At 36.4% G+C, this 14,801-nt stretch overlaps 1 protein-coding gene across 1 annotated transcript in view; it reads right to left on the reverse strand.

The window, feature by feature from the left end:
* Positions 1-14,801, reverse strand: part of LOC150075830 (uncharacterized) — a 184,005-nt gene that overhangs the window by 41,914 nt on the left and 127,290 nt on the right. The window contains exon 7 of the mRNA XM_090387456.1: positions 8,233-8,418. Coding sequence (XP_090243582.1) covers positions 8,233-8,418 — 186 coding nt within the window. The remainder of the gene's footprint in view (positions 1-8,232; positions 8,419-14,801) is intronic.

The raw sequence follows: 14,801 nt of genomic DNA on the forward strand, positions 1-14,801 counted from the left end.
GAAGTAGATAGATAGTTCCTCTGGTTTTTTTTTAATATTGAAAGGATTGAAAACCCAATAGTTATTGTCATCTTTTAGTAGAGGAAAGTATTCATTTATTGCCACAGTTACTGATTTTAGATGAGAAATAATTCTTTTTGAATTTCCTCGTCAATTTCACAGTTCGATTCCTGTAAAAAGTCATTTAAAGTTGGAAATGGATCCATATTATTTTTTTCAACAGCAATGGGTCCAGTATCGTAACTTTCGTAATAATGATCGTAATTTATCTTTTGTGTTGAAAATACTTAAATTTTTTCCTTGAAGGGAAAGAGAAATGTCATTCAATTTTGTGAATATATCTTGTGAATATATATTGTGATAAGCAATTTGACTCAACCACGAAACGTTTCTAAAGCGATCTGCTAACAGAAATTTGTCATTGTGTAAGAATATGGAGAGGTCTTCTCATAATTCAAACAATCTTACAAGAACTCTGCCACGTGACAGCCATCTAATTTCGGTATGTACCAGCAAAGATGTATGTTGGCTGCCAATATCTTCACATATAATTTGGAATAATCTTGTTTTTAATGGTCGTGTTTTCACAAAGTTAATAATTTTCACTGCTTCATCTAAAATACATTCTAAAGATGAAGGGATATTTTGAGCAACCAGTGCATGTCTATGAAGAACACAGTGACTGCTCATACATGTTTTAACAACATTTTTAATTCATGTTACTGCCCCTTTCACACCATCGCTACATACATCGACACATTTCTCCCAAATTATTCCACCAGTCTTCATAAAATCATTGATACATTTAAATATCATTTCTCCGTTGCATTGGTTTGTAAATTTTCACAGAGTAACATGTCTTCTTCAATAGAATTATTGCAGTAATAACGAACAAAAAATAATAAAACTGATAGGTTTGCAACATCTGTTGTCTCATCTAATTGTAAGGAGTACTCATCACATGACTGAAGTCTTAAAATAAGTTCCTGCTCAATATCCTCAGCCATATCATGAATTCTGTGTGAAACTGTATTTTTTGAGAAAGAAATTTTATCAATTTGTTGACAGGATTTTTCATCGAACATACACTGAACAACATCTTTGATGCATGGTTTTATGAGAGTTTCAGAAATTGTGTGCGCTATACGGTAGCTTACTTTATAGGAAGCCACTGTTGCCCTTTCGTTATCCAACAACGTTTTCGACATAAAATGTTTAGTTTTGTCAAAAGACTCAAGTTTTCTTTCAAAAAATTTGACATCTTTATTTTTATATTCTAAATGGTTCATTACAAAATGTCTGCACAATTTAGCTAGTGCTAACGAACTACTTGGTCCTTGAAGTTGTCACAGACATTCGCTCAGATATGCTAGACAAGCTGTACTTGCTACTTGGGAGTCTAACATGCTGACAGAACTGATATTCGGGTGACATTCAAGTCAAGTGGAGCCAACTTCGGCGTAGTCCGGATGGTCTGTGAGAGCCAAATCCTCTGCTTGCACCTTCATGACGGTGGGACTGTTAGTAACCCTGGGTATAACCTCCAGGCACATGCACACTGTTGGTAACCACCCAGGTGTGAAACAACGTAAGCAGGGGTCGAGGTGTGGCACCCACACCACATTGAGGAATGCCACCCCCTCTATGTTACCAGGCAATACTAGGTGGTAGATGACTCTCATCAACCGACGAAATACCACCACTTTGCTTATTGCAGGCTTGAAGTGGTGGTACCCATGTTTAGCCTCCAGAGCTAAGTTCCGGTCAACCCTTCCCCATCTTTTCCATCATGCAGTATGACTGATGACTTTTGAGGTTATGATGAACACCATGGTGAGATCCAATCTTCCTTACATTTTGAGAATACAGCTCTAAAGCATTATTCGCAGACCAGCCGCTAGTTGGTACACCGGACCGAACCTATTGGTAACTCTTTAGGAAAGATCTAAACCTCCAAAACACTTCCTAGTTCATTTCACAAATATACGTGGTCTCAATTCTAATCTCAACAATGTCCATTTCCACTTGCAGTCTGCCAAACCCCCATGTACTTTTTCTGACAGAATCTCAGTTATCAGTTGATTCAACCACTGCTCATCTCAGTTACCCAAATTATTCGCTGTATGATTCCTTTCGCCTCAAAGGTGGTACTTGTGCATATGTCCGTTCCAATATTCCCTGTCTGAGACTTGGTAATTTGGAATCTCCTCTTTTCGTAATTCTCTGGCTTAAAATCTCTCCTCCTCGTTGTGTCAAATTCATCTGTTGTCTCTACCGTTCTCCCAACTCCACTAATCACTTGGAGCTCTTTGACTTTCTCTCTTTGCAACTTGACTTTCCCCAGTCAAACTTTCCTAACAGTGAGGTAATTTTTCTTGGTGATTTTAATGTTCTCAACTCCAGTTGGCTTCCGTTTTCTTGTTGCACCAAACCAGCTGGTCAAGATGCTCAGGCTTTTGCAATTACTAATGACCTTGCACAGATTGTTCATTTACCTACAAGAATACCCAACAATCCTAACCATGCAGCCAATACGCTTGATCTTTTTCTCACAAACAACCCCTCTAAGGACACAGTCGAAGTACACAGTCGAGTGGTCCTTTAGGCACCTCAGATCACAACTTGGTGATTGTCTCTTCTCGAATGGAGCCTTTATCTCATGGCTATTCCCAACCTCGTATTGTTTGGCATCACAAGAATGAAAAATGGGATAACCTGCGAGATTTTTCTTTTTTTCCTTGGTCGGCTTACTGCTTAAAAACGTCTAATGTCAACGTTTGCTCAGATCGTGTCAGTGAAATTATTCTTGTAGGAATGGAATCCTTTATTCCACACTCCACTTTAACTTTTGCACATCTCTGCTCCTACCTCTGTCAAAACCAGTTGGTTCTATTGTCACTTCAGCCAAGGATAAAGCTGACCTGCTAGCATTCCATTTTTCTTCCAACTCCTGTATTAATGATCTTGGTAAAACACTTCCCACCACACTCCATTCACTGCCTCCTGTGGTCTTCCATCAAAAGGAAGTCAGAAGGATTTTGATGAATCTTGATGCTAAGAAAGCTCCAGATCCTGATGGTATTTCTCCACTTGTTCTCAAAACCTGTGCTCCTGAACTTACTCCTATTCTTTGCAGCCTTTTTTGACTTTCTTATTCCAAAGGGGTTTTTCCTTCTGCTTGGAAATTTGCTCATATCCAGCCAGCTTCTAAAAAGGATAACAAATCTCTCCCATCCAATTATCGTCCCATTGCAATTACTTCTACTCTTTCTAAAGTAATGGAGAAATCAATTAACTGGAACTCTTAAAACTACCTAGAAAACCTCCCATCTGATCAATGATCGCCAGTATGGATTCCATCAGTGTCGATCGACTGGTAATATTCTGGCTTATGTTACCCATTTATGGACAAATTCAATGGAAAGGTTTGGGGAAACACAAGCAGTTGCTCTTGACATCTCAAAGGCTTTCGATCGTGTTTGGCATAAAGGTCTCCCAAACAAGCTTCCATCTTATGGTTTGCCAACTGTTTTTTGTAATTGGTTATCCAGTTTTCTTTCTGATCGCTCACTGAGGGTGACGGTAGATTGCTCTGTCTTCTAACTTTTCCACTAATGCTGGTGTCCCCCTAGGCTCAGTTCTTTCCCCCACTTTTTTCCTCTTGTATATTAATGACCTTCTTCCATTGACTGGAAATCCTATCCACAGTTTTGCCGATGATAGCATATTCCATTCCACTTTCAATTTTGAGACACCTTGCCCTGCTCAATCAGCTTCAACGTCTCGAACATCCGCTACAATTCCTTAAATGCCGATCTCCAGTGGGGCAAAGACAACTTAGTTGATTTCAATCCTTCTAAAACTCAGTCTTGTCTTATATCTTGCAAAAAGGATTCTTCGTCTCCTATGCCTATCTTTGATGACACTCCGATTTCTAGGCAAAATGATATATCTCTTTTGGGGATTACCCTGATCTCTTCTAATCTCTCTCTTGGCACAAGCACATTACAAATACAGTCAGTCCTCGTATAGCACGATAGTTGTGTTCTTAGAAACCCTCATGCAATGCAAAATCGTGCAATATAAACAACAGGCCCTATGGGAAAAATAGGGTTAGGTGCTGATCACCCAAGATTGAACACACATTTGTAACCAAAACATTACCAAAAACAATAAATTATCATAATAAAATACGTATTTTATTATGACTATTATGTAATAAAATATTGCTAATGCTTTTGCTTCTATCATAAGCAAACTTGTTTTTTGTTTGATTTTCTATCCAAACAGATGACAGCCGTTCCATCTCTTCCAGTTCTTTGTATCTTAATCTAATGGATTTTAATTACACTTTGAGTTGTCCCTGCTATGAAAGTTGTTTTTATTTTCTTTGCATTCTTTCTAATTCTCGGCGTTGCCTCATTTAGGTCTGTAGCACTTGCAATATCACATGGTCTTTCATTTCACTCAAAGCGTTTCACAATTTCATATTTTTTCTCTATCGACAGAGGCGGACTGGCCATAAGCCTTATCGGGGGAACCCCAGTGGGCCGGAGGCTGGTATGATTTTAGCCATAAACGCTAGTATGAGGCCACTACAAATTTTCCCGGGTAAGAATTTTTGACCCAGTCCGCCTCTGTTTATCAATATTGGTTTTCTTTTTCTCTCTGACTCTGTAGTGTCTAATCTGTTGTGTCTTCACCAGGACGCTTCCTTTTCACACCTTTTAAGAATTTTACTCATTTTTAGGGAATGAAGCACAATTACAAAACGAGAAGGCACGCTTGATACATATAAACAAAGTTGCGCACGTGTAGCAACTGAATAAACAACACCGTAAAGGCAGAGACACACTATTAACACTTCACATTTTACTAAAGCACATTTCTAGGGGTTGCTACCATAAAACAATAAAAACAATTTCCAGTTGCGTTTCTGCTAGTGGAATCTGTTATAAACTGGTAGTAAACTCGATCTAATTGCATTTGTGATTATACCAATTGCTGGAATTGTGTTGGTTTTTACATTATTATGGTGAAATGTGTTTCCCCTTCACTGATATAAAAAACATAAATACATTTTCAGAATCTTTTATTCATTCCTATCGTGTTGCATTCGGTTGGGGTGATTCTGCGTTCGGCTGCCATTTCTTGTAAACACAAAGGTGAATCGTGCATAAGCGAATTCGGTTCGTGTTATATAAGATATCGTTCCCCTATTTATAAATCGTGTATGATCGAATTCGTGAAGTGCAAACACGTGTTATACGAGGACTGACTGTATTGCCGACCGGGCTAGCCAGGTAGGTAAAGTGTCTGCCTGGCAACCCAAAGGTCGCAGGTTCGAATCCCGCCTCAGGCTTGGATCAGAGTAAAATGCAAAAACTTTGGGAGGTGCATTATGGCCACAGAAGCCGATGCGCCAACAACTAACAAAAAAAAAAAAATTATAATAATAAAATAAAATACAAATATTGCTTCCTCTGCATCTAGAAAACTTGGTTTTCTCTTTCGCTCTCAGCATTACTTTTCTTCCAAACAGCTGTTCACTCTGTACAAATCGCAAATCCACCCTATCATGGAATATTGTTTCCACATCTGGGATGGTGCCCCCAAAACCTCTCAGGCTTCTAGATTCCATTCAGAAGAGGGCAGTTACGTTAATTTATGACCTCTCTAACAGAGTCTCTCCACTCTCTGTCTTCACATGCAGCAGAAACAGTATGCCTTTTCTACAGATACTGCCACGAGCACTGTTCTTCTGAATTGGCTTCTGTAATTCCCGCTCTCTCTCTTTCAAAACAGTCCGAACACGTGCCGCCACCAGCCAACATCCATTTACTGTCCAACTTCAAACTCACGGAACCAACTTTTCATCTTCCTCGTTTATTCATTCAACTGCCATTTTCTGGAACGATCTTCCTTCGTACATATTTCCTGAAAATTACAGTCTACAGAAGTTCAAGTCTAATGTCAACAAATATCTTCTTTCGTTTTCTCAACCTCCAACCCAAGCACGGTACTAAGTACTATAGGTTCTAATACCTCTTGTGTTTGGGGTTTTCATAAAAAAAAAAAAAAAACTATTTGATAAGATCCTATTGCATAATATACATAATGCATCAGGGTCTCGGGATTTCCTGTGGTCGTGAATCCGAGTAATAAATAACTTGACTCCTATTTACGTTTTTTAAGACTTAGCAATGTTTTAGTATTGACAAACAACACTTTCCTTTTCCTCGATTCATCTGCTACACAAGTAATGCTAGTGCCTTGAATTGTATTTTCGTCAGTATCCGCTTTATCAGTCTTCTTGTCACCAGAAACATGTGAACTGCTTGCTACACTTTTCTTTAAAACTCCTTCTCTCAAATAACGATCCAGGATATTTTAATTTGAGGTATACACAATCGTAATATTATATTTTAATACGATGCCCACTTTATTTTTATATGAAAAGTACATAAGACATCACAAAATGATTGCGGTGCAAAACACCACTGATGTATGCCTTATACGCCAGGCGCCTCCGTAGCCAGGTGGGAAGGAGCAGCAGTGCGTAGCACACGCTTCTTGATTAGACCGGGGTTCGAGCCCGTCACCACCAAATATGGAGAATGCGGAAAGGTCATGGAATGACCACCGTATATCCCGGAGCAATATGGCCTTAGTTGCTAATGCTCCTAAAAACCAAAATAACAAATAACAAACTTATACGCCTGCTCGTACGCTGTACCACTGTGCCCCACCTCACTACAGATGATTTTGTCAGGACTCAATTAGTGGTGGGAGAATCAAATGCAAGTATTCAATTCATTCATCCACCATTAGACTAACCAATTTTATTTTCCACAAATGCAAGCCACGCAGAGTCTGTGCGCAGGTCCTCTCTCCCTATGGAATATTAATAATTTTTGAAACTTTGTTTAAATTTTTCATACATATTTTAAATTATTAATTATAGCTCAAAAACTAATTTTACTGCAGAACCCCAAATGTTATCAGAGGAACCCTAAGATTCCGGGGAACACAAGTTGGGAACCCGTGAACTAGATGTTTATTTGTACCAGCACATCAGAGAAAATTCTAGAGGTGAAAATATTCTTGATCTCATCATTAGTCATGAATTAGATGATATCACAGGGCTTAAAATACATGAACCATTGGCAGGTAGTGATAACACAGTTGTCAGTTGAAAGATGAAGAAAGATGTTGTAGTAGTCAAAGGTAAAGGCATAGGTTTTAATTTCAGAAGAGGAGACTTTGACAGTTTAACGTGCTGTATTGTATCTATTAATTGAGTGGAATTAAGAGTGAAGGCGAATACACTTGATTATGGAATATCTTTAAAGTAAAAATCACAGAAAACATGAACACACACCATTAAGAAAATATTGCAGGACGAGGATGCTGAAATAGATGAATGTGGACCTGGCTGGTCAAAGAGAACAGAAAAGATAGCATGGAATAGCCGCAACCTGAGATAAAGTGAATGGAGGTGTGAATGTGCCAAAACAGTATTATTATTGCTTCGTTCAAAAGAAGGTAACTTCAAAATGAAGCAGAAGCCTTTGATTATACTCTCTCCCTTCCCACCCCCATCCAAGGGCATTATGATATATTTGTTCCATGTATAATATTAGTCATCTTAAAGGACAGTTAAGTAACAGCATTATTTGCTTCATTTTCCAATACTAAGTATGCATACTTGCCTCTCACATAGGGTCATAGTACAGGAATTTACTTGAATAAAAACAATAACACTAAAACTTCCTACAGAGAAGATCATTTCATCACACTATACTGCAAAGCTGCCAATCACACTGTCGAAGCTAAAATTCTTGCCATGGTAAAAAAAATCCACAGACAAATACCTAGTAAAATAGTGATGCTCTGTGGATTCACCACGTCCGCTTGGCACATTCTTCAGTGACAGTAACTGTGAAAACTTTGCAAAAAAGTGCCATCGCCAATTCCTGCAAACTACCTTCAATTCTGTCAAACACTTCTTCCATCATCACACACCCAAAATCCTGGTTTTACGGGTCAGATACCGTTTATTGATGAAGTGACCTCTGCACAGGATCGAATTATCAACTTACATAAGTGGGGTTGAAAAAAGCCTAAATGGCAGCTTATCATGCCATAACAAAATAAAAAAAAATAAATAAAATCACAATTACTACCTAATGTTATTTAAAATAACTTGGTCATTTTCAAGATAATAATCACCTGCACCAAAATACTGAGGAGGTATTGCTGGTGTTGTAGGCTGATATGAAGTTGTTTCGGGTAAGCTCCGCTGCCGTAGAGAAGAATATCGCTTTGGCCGACTGGAAGAAGAAGAAGAAGAAGATTCTCCTCCTCCTCCTCCTCGAGCTGATGTTGTGGAAGGTTGGTGACTTGAATTAACAGGCCCTATGAAAAGAGAAAGAAACTGCTACTTAATGAATTTTTTATTTATAAAAATATTTATTAATAACTAGTTCAAGATTAATTAGACAGACAATTATGTTGCTTGTTTATGATTATATTAGTAACTCTAAAACCATTACACAGTTTTTTTTTTCTTTTTTTTTCCAATATTACTGGATAGTACACTATGACTAAAGAATTATGCAATTAAAAAGCCACAAACCACCACCCAATACTGCAAAAAATGCTACCATAAATGTTTATTAACAGGAAAAGACAGCAAAAGTGTTCAAAGAACTAATTAAAAGAATGAGATGTAAATGAAGTTAATTTCTAATTCATTCAGAAAAAAGATTGAAGCTTCACCCTGAAAGTTGCAACCAATTATATACCAACCAAACATTTGGAAACCAGAGAATGGAAAAGTTTTATCTCCATCAGCTTTCAGCCATAGCTCAAAAAAGTTTCATGAAAAGTGCACGTTAACAAGGTAATTCTAACCTACACTAAAGTGTATATCACTTTTTAGGTTAGGGTTAATCAGCAGCATTTAAGGCTGATAACAAAATGAAATCTCTGTCAGGAAATTGACTTTGTGTGTTTTCACACACAACACAATATTTCAGTTTAGCATGGACAAATCTGAAAAGTGAGACTCCGAATTAAAATGTTTCTGAATTTGAATTCTAAAGAAATAATTTTATATTCCCATCAGTAAAGAATATGTCAGGCTATGAACACAGATTCTAACTGCTATTAAATATTGTGTTTGCTTTTTATAATCAGTAAACTATAATTTCTAACGTAATACCTCACTGCAAGGCTGCATAGGTTAAAATTTCTAACAAGAAATTAACTTATTTACAATATATTAGTCTATAAATAAAACAGAGAGCTGGGTGAGTGCCATTCGCAAGGGGAAACGAAACCATAACATTAAAATTTTAATTTAATACACGATTGAATTTAATCTTAAAACATTTATAAGAGTTAATGAATTAGATTTACACAAAAAGATATACCATTAGGAGTAAGAACAGAACCCAGCAAAAAGGCAGCCATATGCTGTGAGGGAAACCAGCACCCGCACAGTGTATCTCATCATCTACATCAATGGATTATGAATATTCCAATAGTTAAACTAATGGAATAAGCTTATTTGCAAAAAGAACTAAACCTCTGAAAAACTACCTAATTCATTCACAAATTTATATAACTCCTTGTCTCAATAATGATGTCCCAAATATTTCCATCAACAACCTGCTCGGTCTCATTTACTTCTGACAGAATCTCAATATCAGTTCCCTCTACTACCACCCATCTCGTTTCTCCCCATTACTCACGTATCTGTGTCACCTTTTCACTTTTATTCAAATTTTTTTTATTCCAGTTTTGCAAATAAATTATTTGCACAAATTTCTAGCATATTCTTAAAATGGGATTTATTCCCCTGTTGAAATTACTCCATTTTAATCATCCTATTGCACCTACTTTAACTCTTTCCAAAGTAATATGCATCAAATGTCAACTCTTACATTATTTTGAAACCTGCCATCAAAATAAAGTTTACCAACACTAATTTCAGCAATGCTGATCTGCTGGTAATATCTTATGTCACTCATCTTTGGACTTTTCCATTATAAATTATGAAAAATTCAAGCAGTTTCTCTTGACAATCCAATGGCTTTTTGTTTGTTTTGGTTTTATTGGCGCATTAGCTACTAAGGCTATAATGTGCCAAGACCATGTCATTTATAAAAAAAAATTTAAACTTTCAGTGACCTAATTAGTTAGGTCACTATGTCAAGAAGTATAAGAAAAATGTAAATTTTATAAACGAGTAAAAATATTTATTGATTTTAAAAATCTAAAAATAGCAGACACATTGTCATTGTCGGATAAAATCTGACTGAGTGTATACGGCTCAGTCAGATGATTAAAAGCAGTACAACGGATATTATTAAAATCTGGACAATCAATTAAAATGTGTCTCATAGTTAAAATTGTGCCACAGGACACACACATAGGAGGGTCATCAGCCCTCAGCAAAAACAAATGAGTTAAATGACTGTGTCCTATGCGGGTCCGGGCAACAATCCAATGGCTTTCAATTATGTTGGATACAAAGGTGTTCTAAACAAGCTTGCATCGTATAGTCTACTCTCCGTTTCTTGCAACTGGAAGACAGTTTTCTCTGTGACTGCTCTCACTGCATGCAATTGTGGATGACACTATCTTCTAACTTCTCAACTAATGACAGAGTTCCAAGTTCACACCATACATATTCTTTATTTTGTATATATAATGACCTTCTTCTGCTAAATTGAAATTTTATCCACAGTTTCGCTGATGACAATATACTAGATTCCATTTTCCTGTAAAACAACTCCTGTTCTGCTCTAACTACAAAAGTCCTAAATTAACTTGCTGGAAATAATATCAGTTTCAGTCAGTTCACATCAATCCTTCCAAAAACCAGTTCTGTCTGCTGTACCCATGCTCATCTTCACAACACACAGATTCTTAGATAAAATCATATATCTTTAATGGGAATAACTCTGACTTGTAACCTTTCTTGGCATAAAAAAAAAACAAAAAAAAAAAAAAAAAAAACAACACAAATATTGATTCCTCAAATTCACATATATTGGAAAAAAAAGTTTTCTCTTTCACGTTTGGTGATATTTTTCTTCTAGCCAGGTAGTAACTCTAGAAATCATAAATTCACCCTACGCTGGAATACTGTTCCACAATTCTATTAAACTCCTGAACTCTATTTAAAAGAAAGCAGTCAGCTTAATTCCTGATCCATCAAGAAATCACTCTTCTCCATATAACACAGCCATCCAGTTTCTGCAGCATGCCTATTTTCTTCGGATATTTCCATGGGTTGTATTCCTCAGAGTTAGTATCTATAATTCCAATTCCTTCCAAACTAGTACAAATATGTGTATCAATCCAATAACAGTTTAACTTTTCCTCATTCCAATTAACCCTTCCAATTCCATTCTTTGGAACAACCTTCTTCTGTAGGTTGTTCCAAAATTTCCTGAAAATTAGTCTACAAATATTCAAGTCTAATGCCAACAAGAATCTTCTTTATATGGTACTAGAGTACTATAACTTTCAATACCTTTAATGTTTAGAGTTACCAAAAAAAAATAAATAAATAAGAGAGAGTGAGAGTGTGCGCATGCATGTGCAGAAATTTTTCTTGGGGGTGCATGTATAAGGTCAGAAATTTAATATGCATTAATACTACAAAATTTTATACATAAATGTTTATTACACACACCCACTGGAAAACAAAATCTAATCTTTTATTTTTAGATAACATTGTCAAAACTTCTACGTAAGTGATTTTTGTCAAATATCTCATCTTTTTTCATTTTAAATTTTTATGCCTTGGGGTTCAAATGTTCTCCCCCCCCCCCCACACACACACACCAGTTGCACCACTGCATGTATCCAACTTTTCGTTATAGTTTTGTTTGTTCCCCCCCCCCCAGATATCTTAGGCATACTAGTAGTTATGAAAACAACAAAAGACTGGTGGATGACTGAAGGAAAGGAAGTAGAAGAAAGACTGTTATGGTCATTCTTCAGCATGGGCCAGGGTTATAAGCATAGCAGCCCTAAAAGTTTTGTGCTAGGGGAATTCTTGTTCTGACCTTTTTGAACAATGTAGATGAGTGAATAAGGGCTATGAAACCTACAATAGGGTGTGTTGAAATCTACAGATGATATAAAGATCAGGATGGTAACTAACAATGCTAGTCACACTGAGCATCTTCAGAACAATTTGGACATGCTATGTGGACAGATAGAGAAATGATAGTTACATTTTAATGAATAAATGTCAATTTATACTCTGGACTTCACTGTAACTGGTTTTGTTATAGCCAACATAGCAGTGTGGCAGCTAAAAATGGAATGTACACTTTTTGTGGCAGTACACAAGGCTGATCTCATAATTTAAAAATTTGCACCTGTTAGGTTACTCCAGCCAGCTGCTAAATGCACGATTCTACATTTAGAAAATAACTTATAAACTATGTGGAGCAAAATTAAAGGGTTTAAATAAGGAAAGAGACTCAAGTGTTTTGATACAATCAGATACGATTAGTACAGCATAAGCAGGTGGTCAGGAAAGCATGCAGTGTGGTCAATGATTTATCATACATTCATCTGGGGAGAAGGAGGGTATAAAGTAAAATCTCAATAATACAAAGTACTCATTTATATGAAGCACTTACCATACCCCTACAAAATGATAGGCTTTTCTATGTAAATATATTCGTTTATTACAAAATTCAGTTAATATGCACTACAAAATTCGTTTTTACTCCGTGAGAAATAAATATTGTTATTTTGTATGTTTAATACAAATCTTGGCATAGTTGTCTGATTATTGCCCCTTTTATTGCCTCTGGCCACCCAGTTCCCTGCTTCCCAAAGGATGGCACTGACTTGTTAGAATTTACTTTTGCGTAAACAAAACCATTGGGAAGCAGGGAACTAACCAGTACGGTATAATCAATTATTTGTATGTGCCATTTTATCTAAGCTGATGTCTTTTTTGGAACCTGTGTCTTTAAATTTCAGTAGAACATTGGTTATCTGGAATAATTTGAAAGGCTGATTTTTCGTCTTTCTTTCTTTTTTTTTATTAACAGTAGTACAGTAAGGTCCGGTTATAGTGATTACATTTGCAAATTGAATTTTTATTATTATAAGCAAAAGATCGAGTTTACTACCTGTTTATAACCGATTGTACAATGTATAAACAAAAAGCCCAATAAACTGAAAACTGTTTTTATTGTTTTATGGTTGTGACCTCTAGAATTCCATGTGACCTTCAGAAATGTGCTTTAGAAAAATATCACAGAGACTACTGGGTTTTCTTGGAAACCACGAGTGAATTTCAGATTAGTTTAGCTCTAGATTCGGTAAAAATAATATCGGCCCGAAACATTTGTTGTTATTTGGTTTTTAGGAGCATTAGCAACTAAGGCCATATTGCTCCGGGAATATGCGGTGGTCATTCCCTTGACCTTTCCGCATCCTCCGTATTTGGTGGTGACGGGCTCGAACCCCGGTCTAATCAAGAAGCGTGTGCTACGCACTGCTGCTCCTTCCCACCTGGCTACGGAGGCGCCTCGGCCCGAAACTGTGCAATTCATTATTTTTTACGGTAAAATGTGAGCAAAAATAAAACGCGTAGTTTTAACACTGCAACAAAAAACAGATATTATTAACAAAATTAGAAAAGGTGAAAATTTAGGAAATCTCTCCAAAGAGTTTGTGGGGACCTCAACAATTTACGACATCAAGAAAAATTCCAATGCTATAACAGAACTTGTGTAGATTATGGACAGCAAAGGAGGATCTAGCAGGAAAAAGACAATGTCGAAACCTGAAAATGCTGCTTTAGAGAATGCACTCACTTTATTTTTTTGTTTTCTTCAGAGTGAAGTTTAGATGAACTAGCATCTGGCCTATTGTTGTGTAAAAAAGCATAGGATTTTAATTGAAAATTAAGAGGTAATGAAGATTTTAAGGCAAGCACAGGTTGGCTGAAAAACTTTAAACTGAGACACGGTACACGTTAACTACATATTCAAGGCGAGAAACTTTCTGCAGACGAATCGGCAGCAATGTCTTTTGAAAAGGAATTTGCTTCAATTATAGCAAATTATGAGAAAGAAAGCGTTTATAATGTTGATGAGATGGGCTTATTATGAAAAGCCATTACTGAGAAAAACCCTAGCCACTAAAAGAGAAATGCCTGCAACAAGTTTTAAAATGAGAAAAGAGCAAGTTACAATTGCTATGTGTGCAAATGCTACTGGGATGCACAGATTGTCTGTGCTCGTTACCGGCAAGTCGAAAAACCAAGAGCATTTAAAAACCTTTCTTTTCCTGTTTTGTATAAAAATCATAAAAATGCCTCGATGGATGTTTCTGTTTACTGAGATTGGTTTATAATTTTTTTATTTAATCTTATTTAATTTAATCGTAGGGCAAGGTTAAATTTATTTAATTAAATTGAACTGGAAAATTTTCCGGTTCGATTATCTGAAAAATTTGGCTATCTGGAAGAGGTCTGATATAAATTATTCTGGACAATTGACGCTCTACTGTAATTTAAAGTTTGCTTATGTTAAATCTCATCTAGCAGTGTTATGGTAGCAAAACAAATGGACGGAATTAAGCCTCAAAACTAAACTGATAATTTTAAAAGAGTCTGGTAGGATGAAACAAAGAAAAATGGACATTCAAAGGAATGTATCCCTTTACCTACATTATCTACAATACTGAAAAACCAAAAAAAAAAAATTGAAGTGCGTGACACTGGAGCAGCAATAAAAAAGCAGGATGAATTC

Source organism: Mastigoproctus giganteus, chromosome 13 (genome assembly GCF_048544385.1).
Source record: "Mastigoproctus giganteus isolate SK-2022 chromosome 13, ASM4854438v1, whole genome shotgun sequence".
Classification (NCBI taxonomy): domain Eukaryota; kingdom Metazoa; phylum Arthropoda; class Arachnida; order Uropygi; family Thelyphonidae; genus Mastigoproctus; species Mastigoproctus giganteus.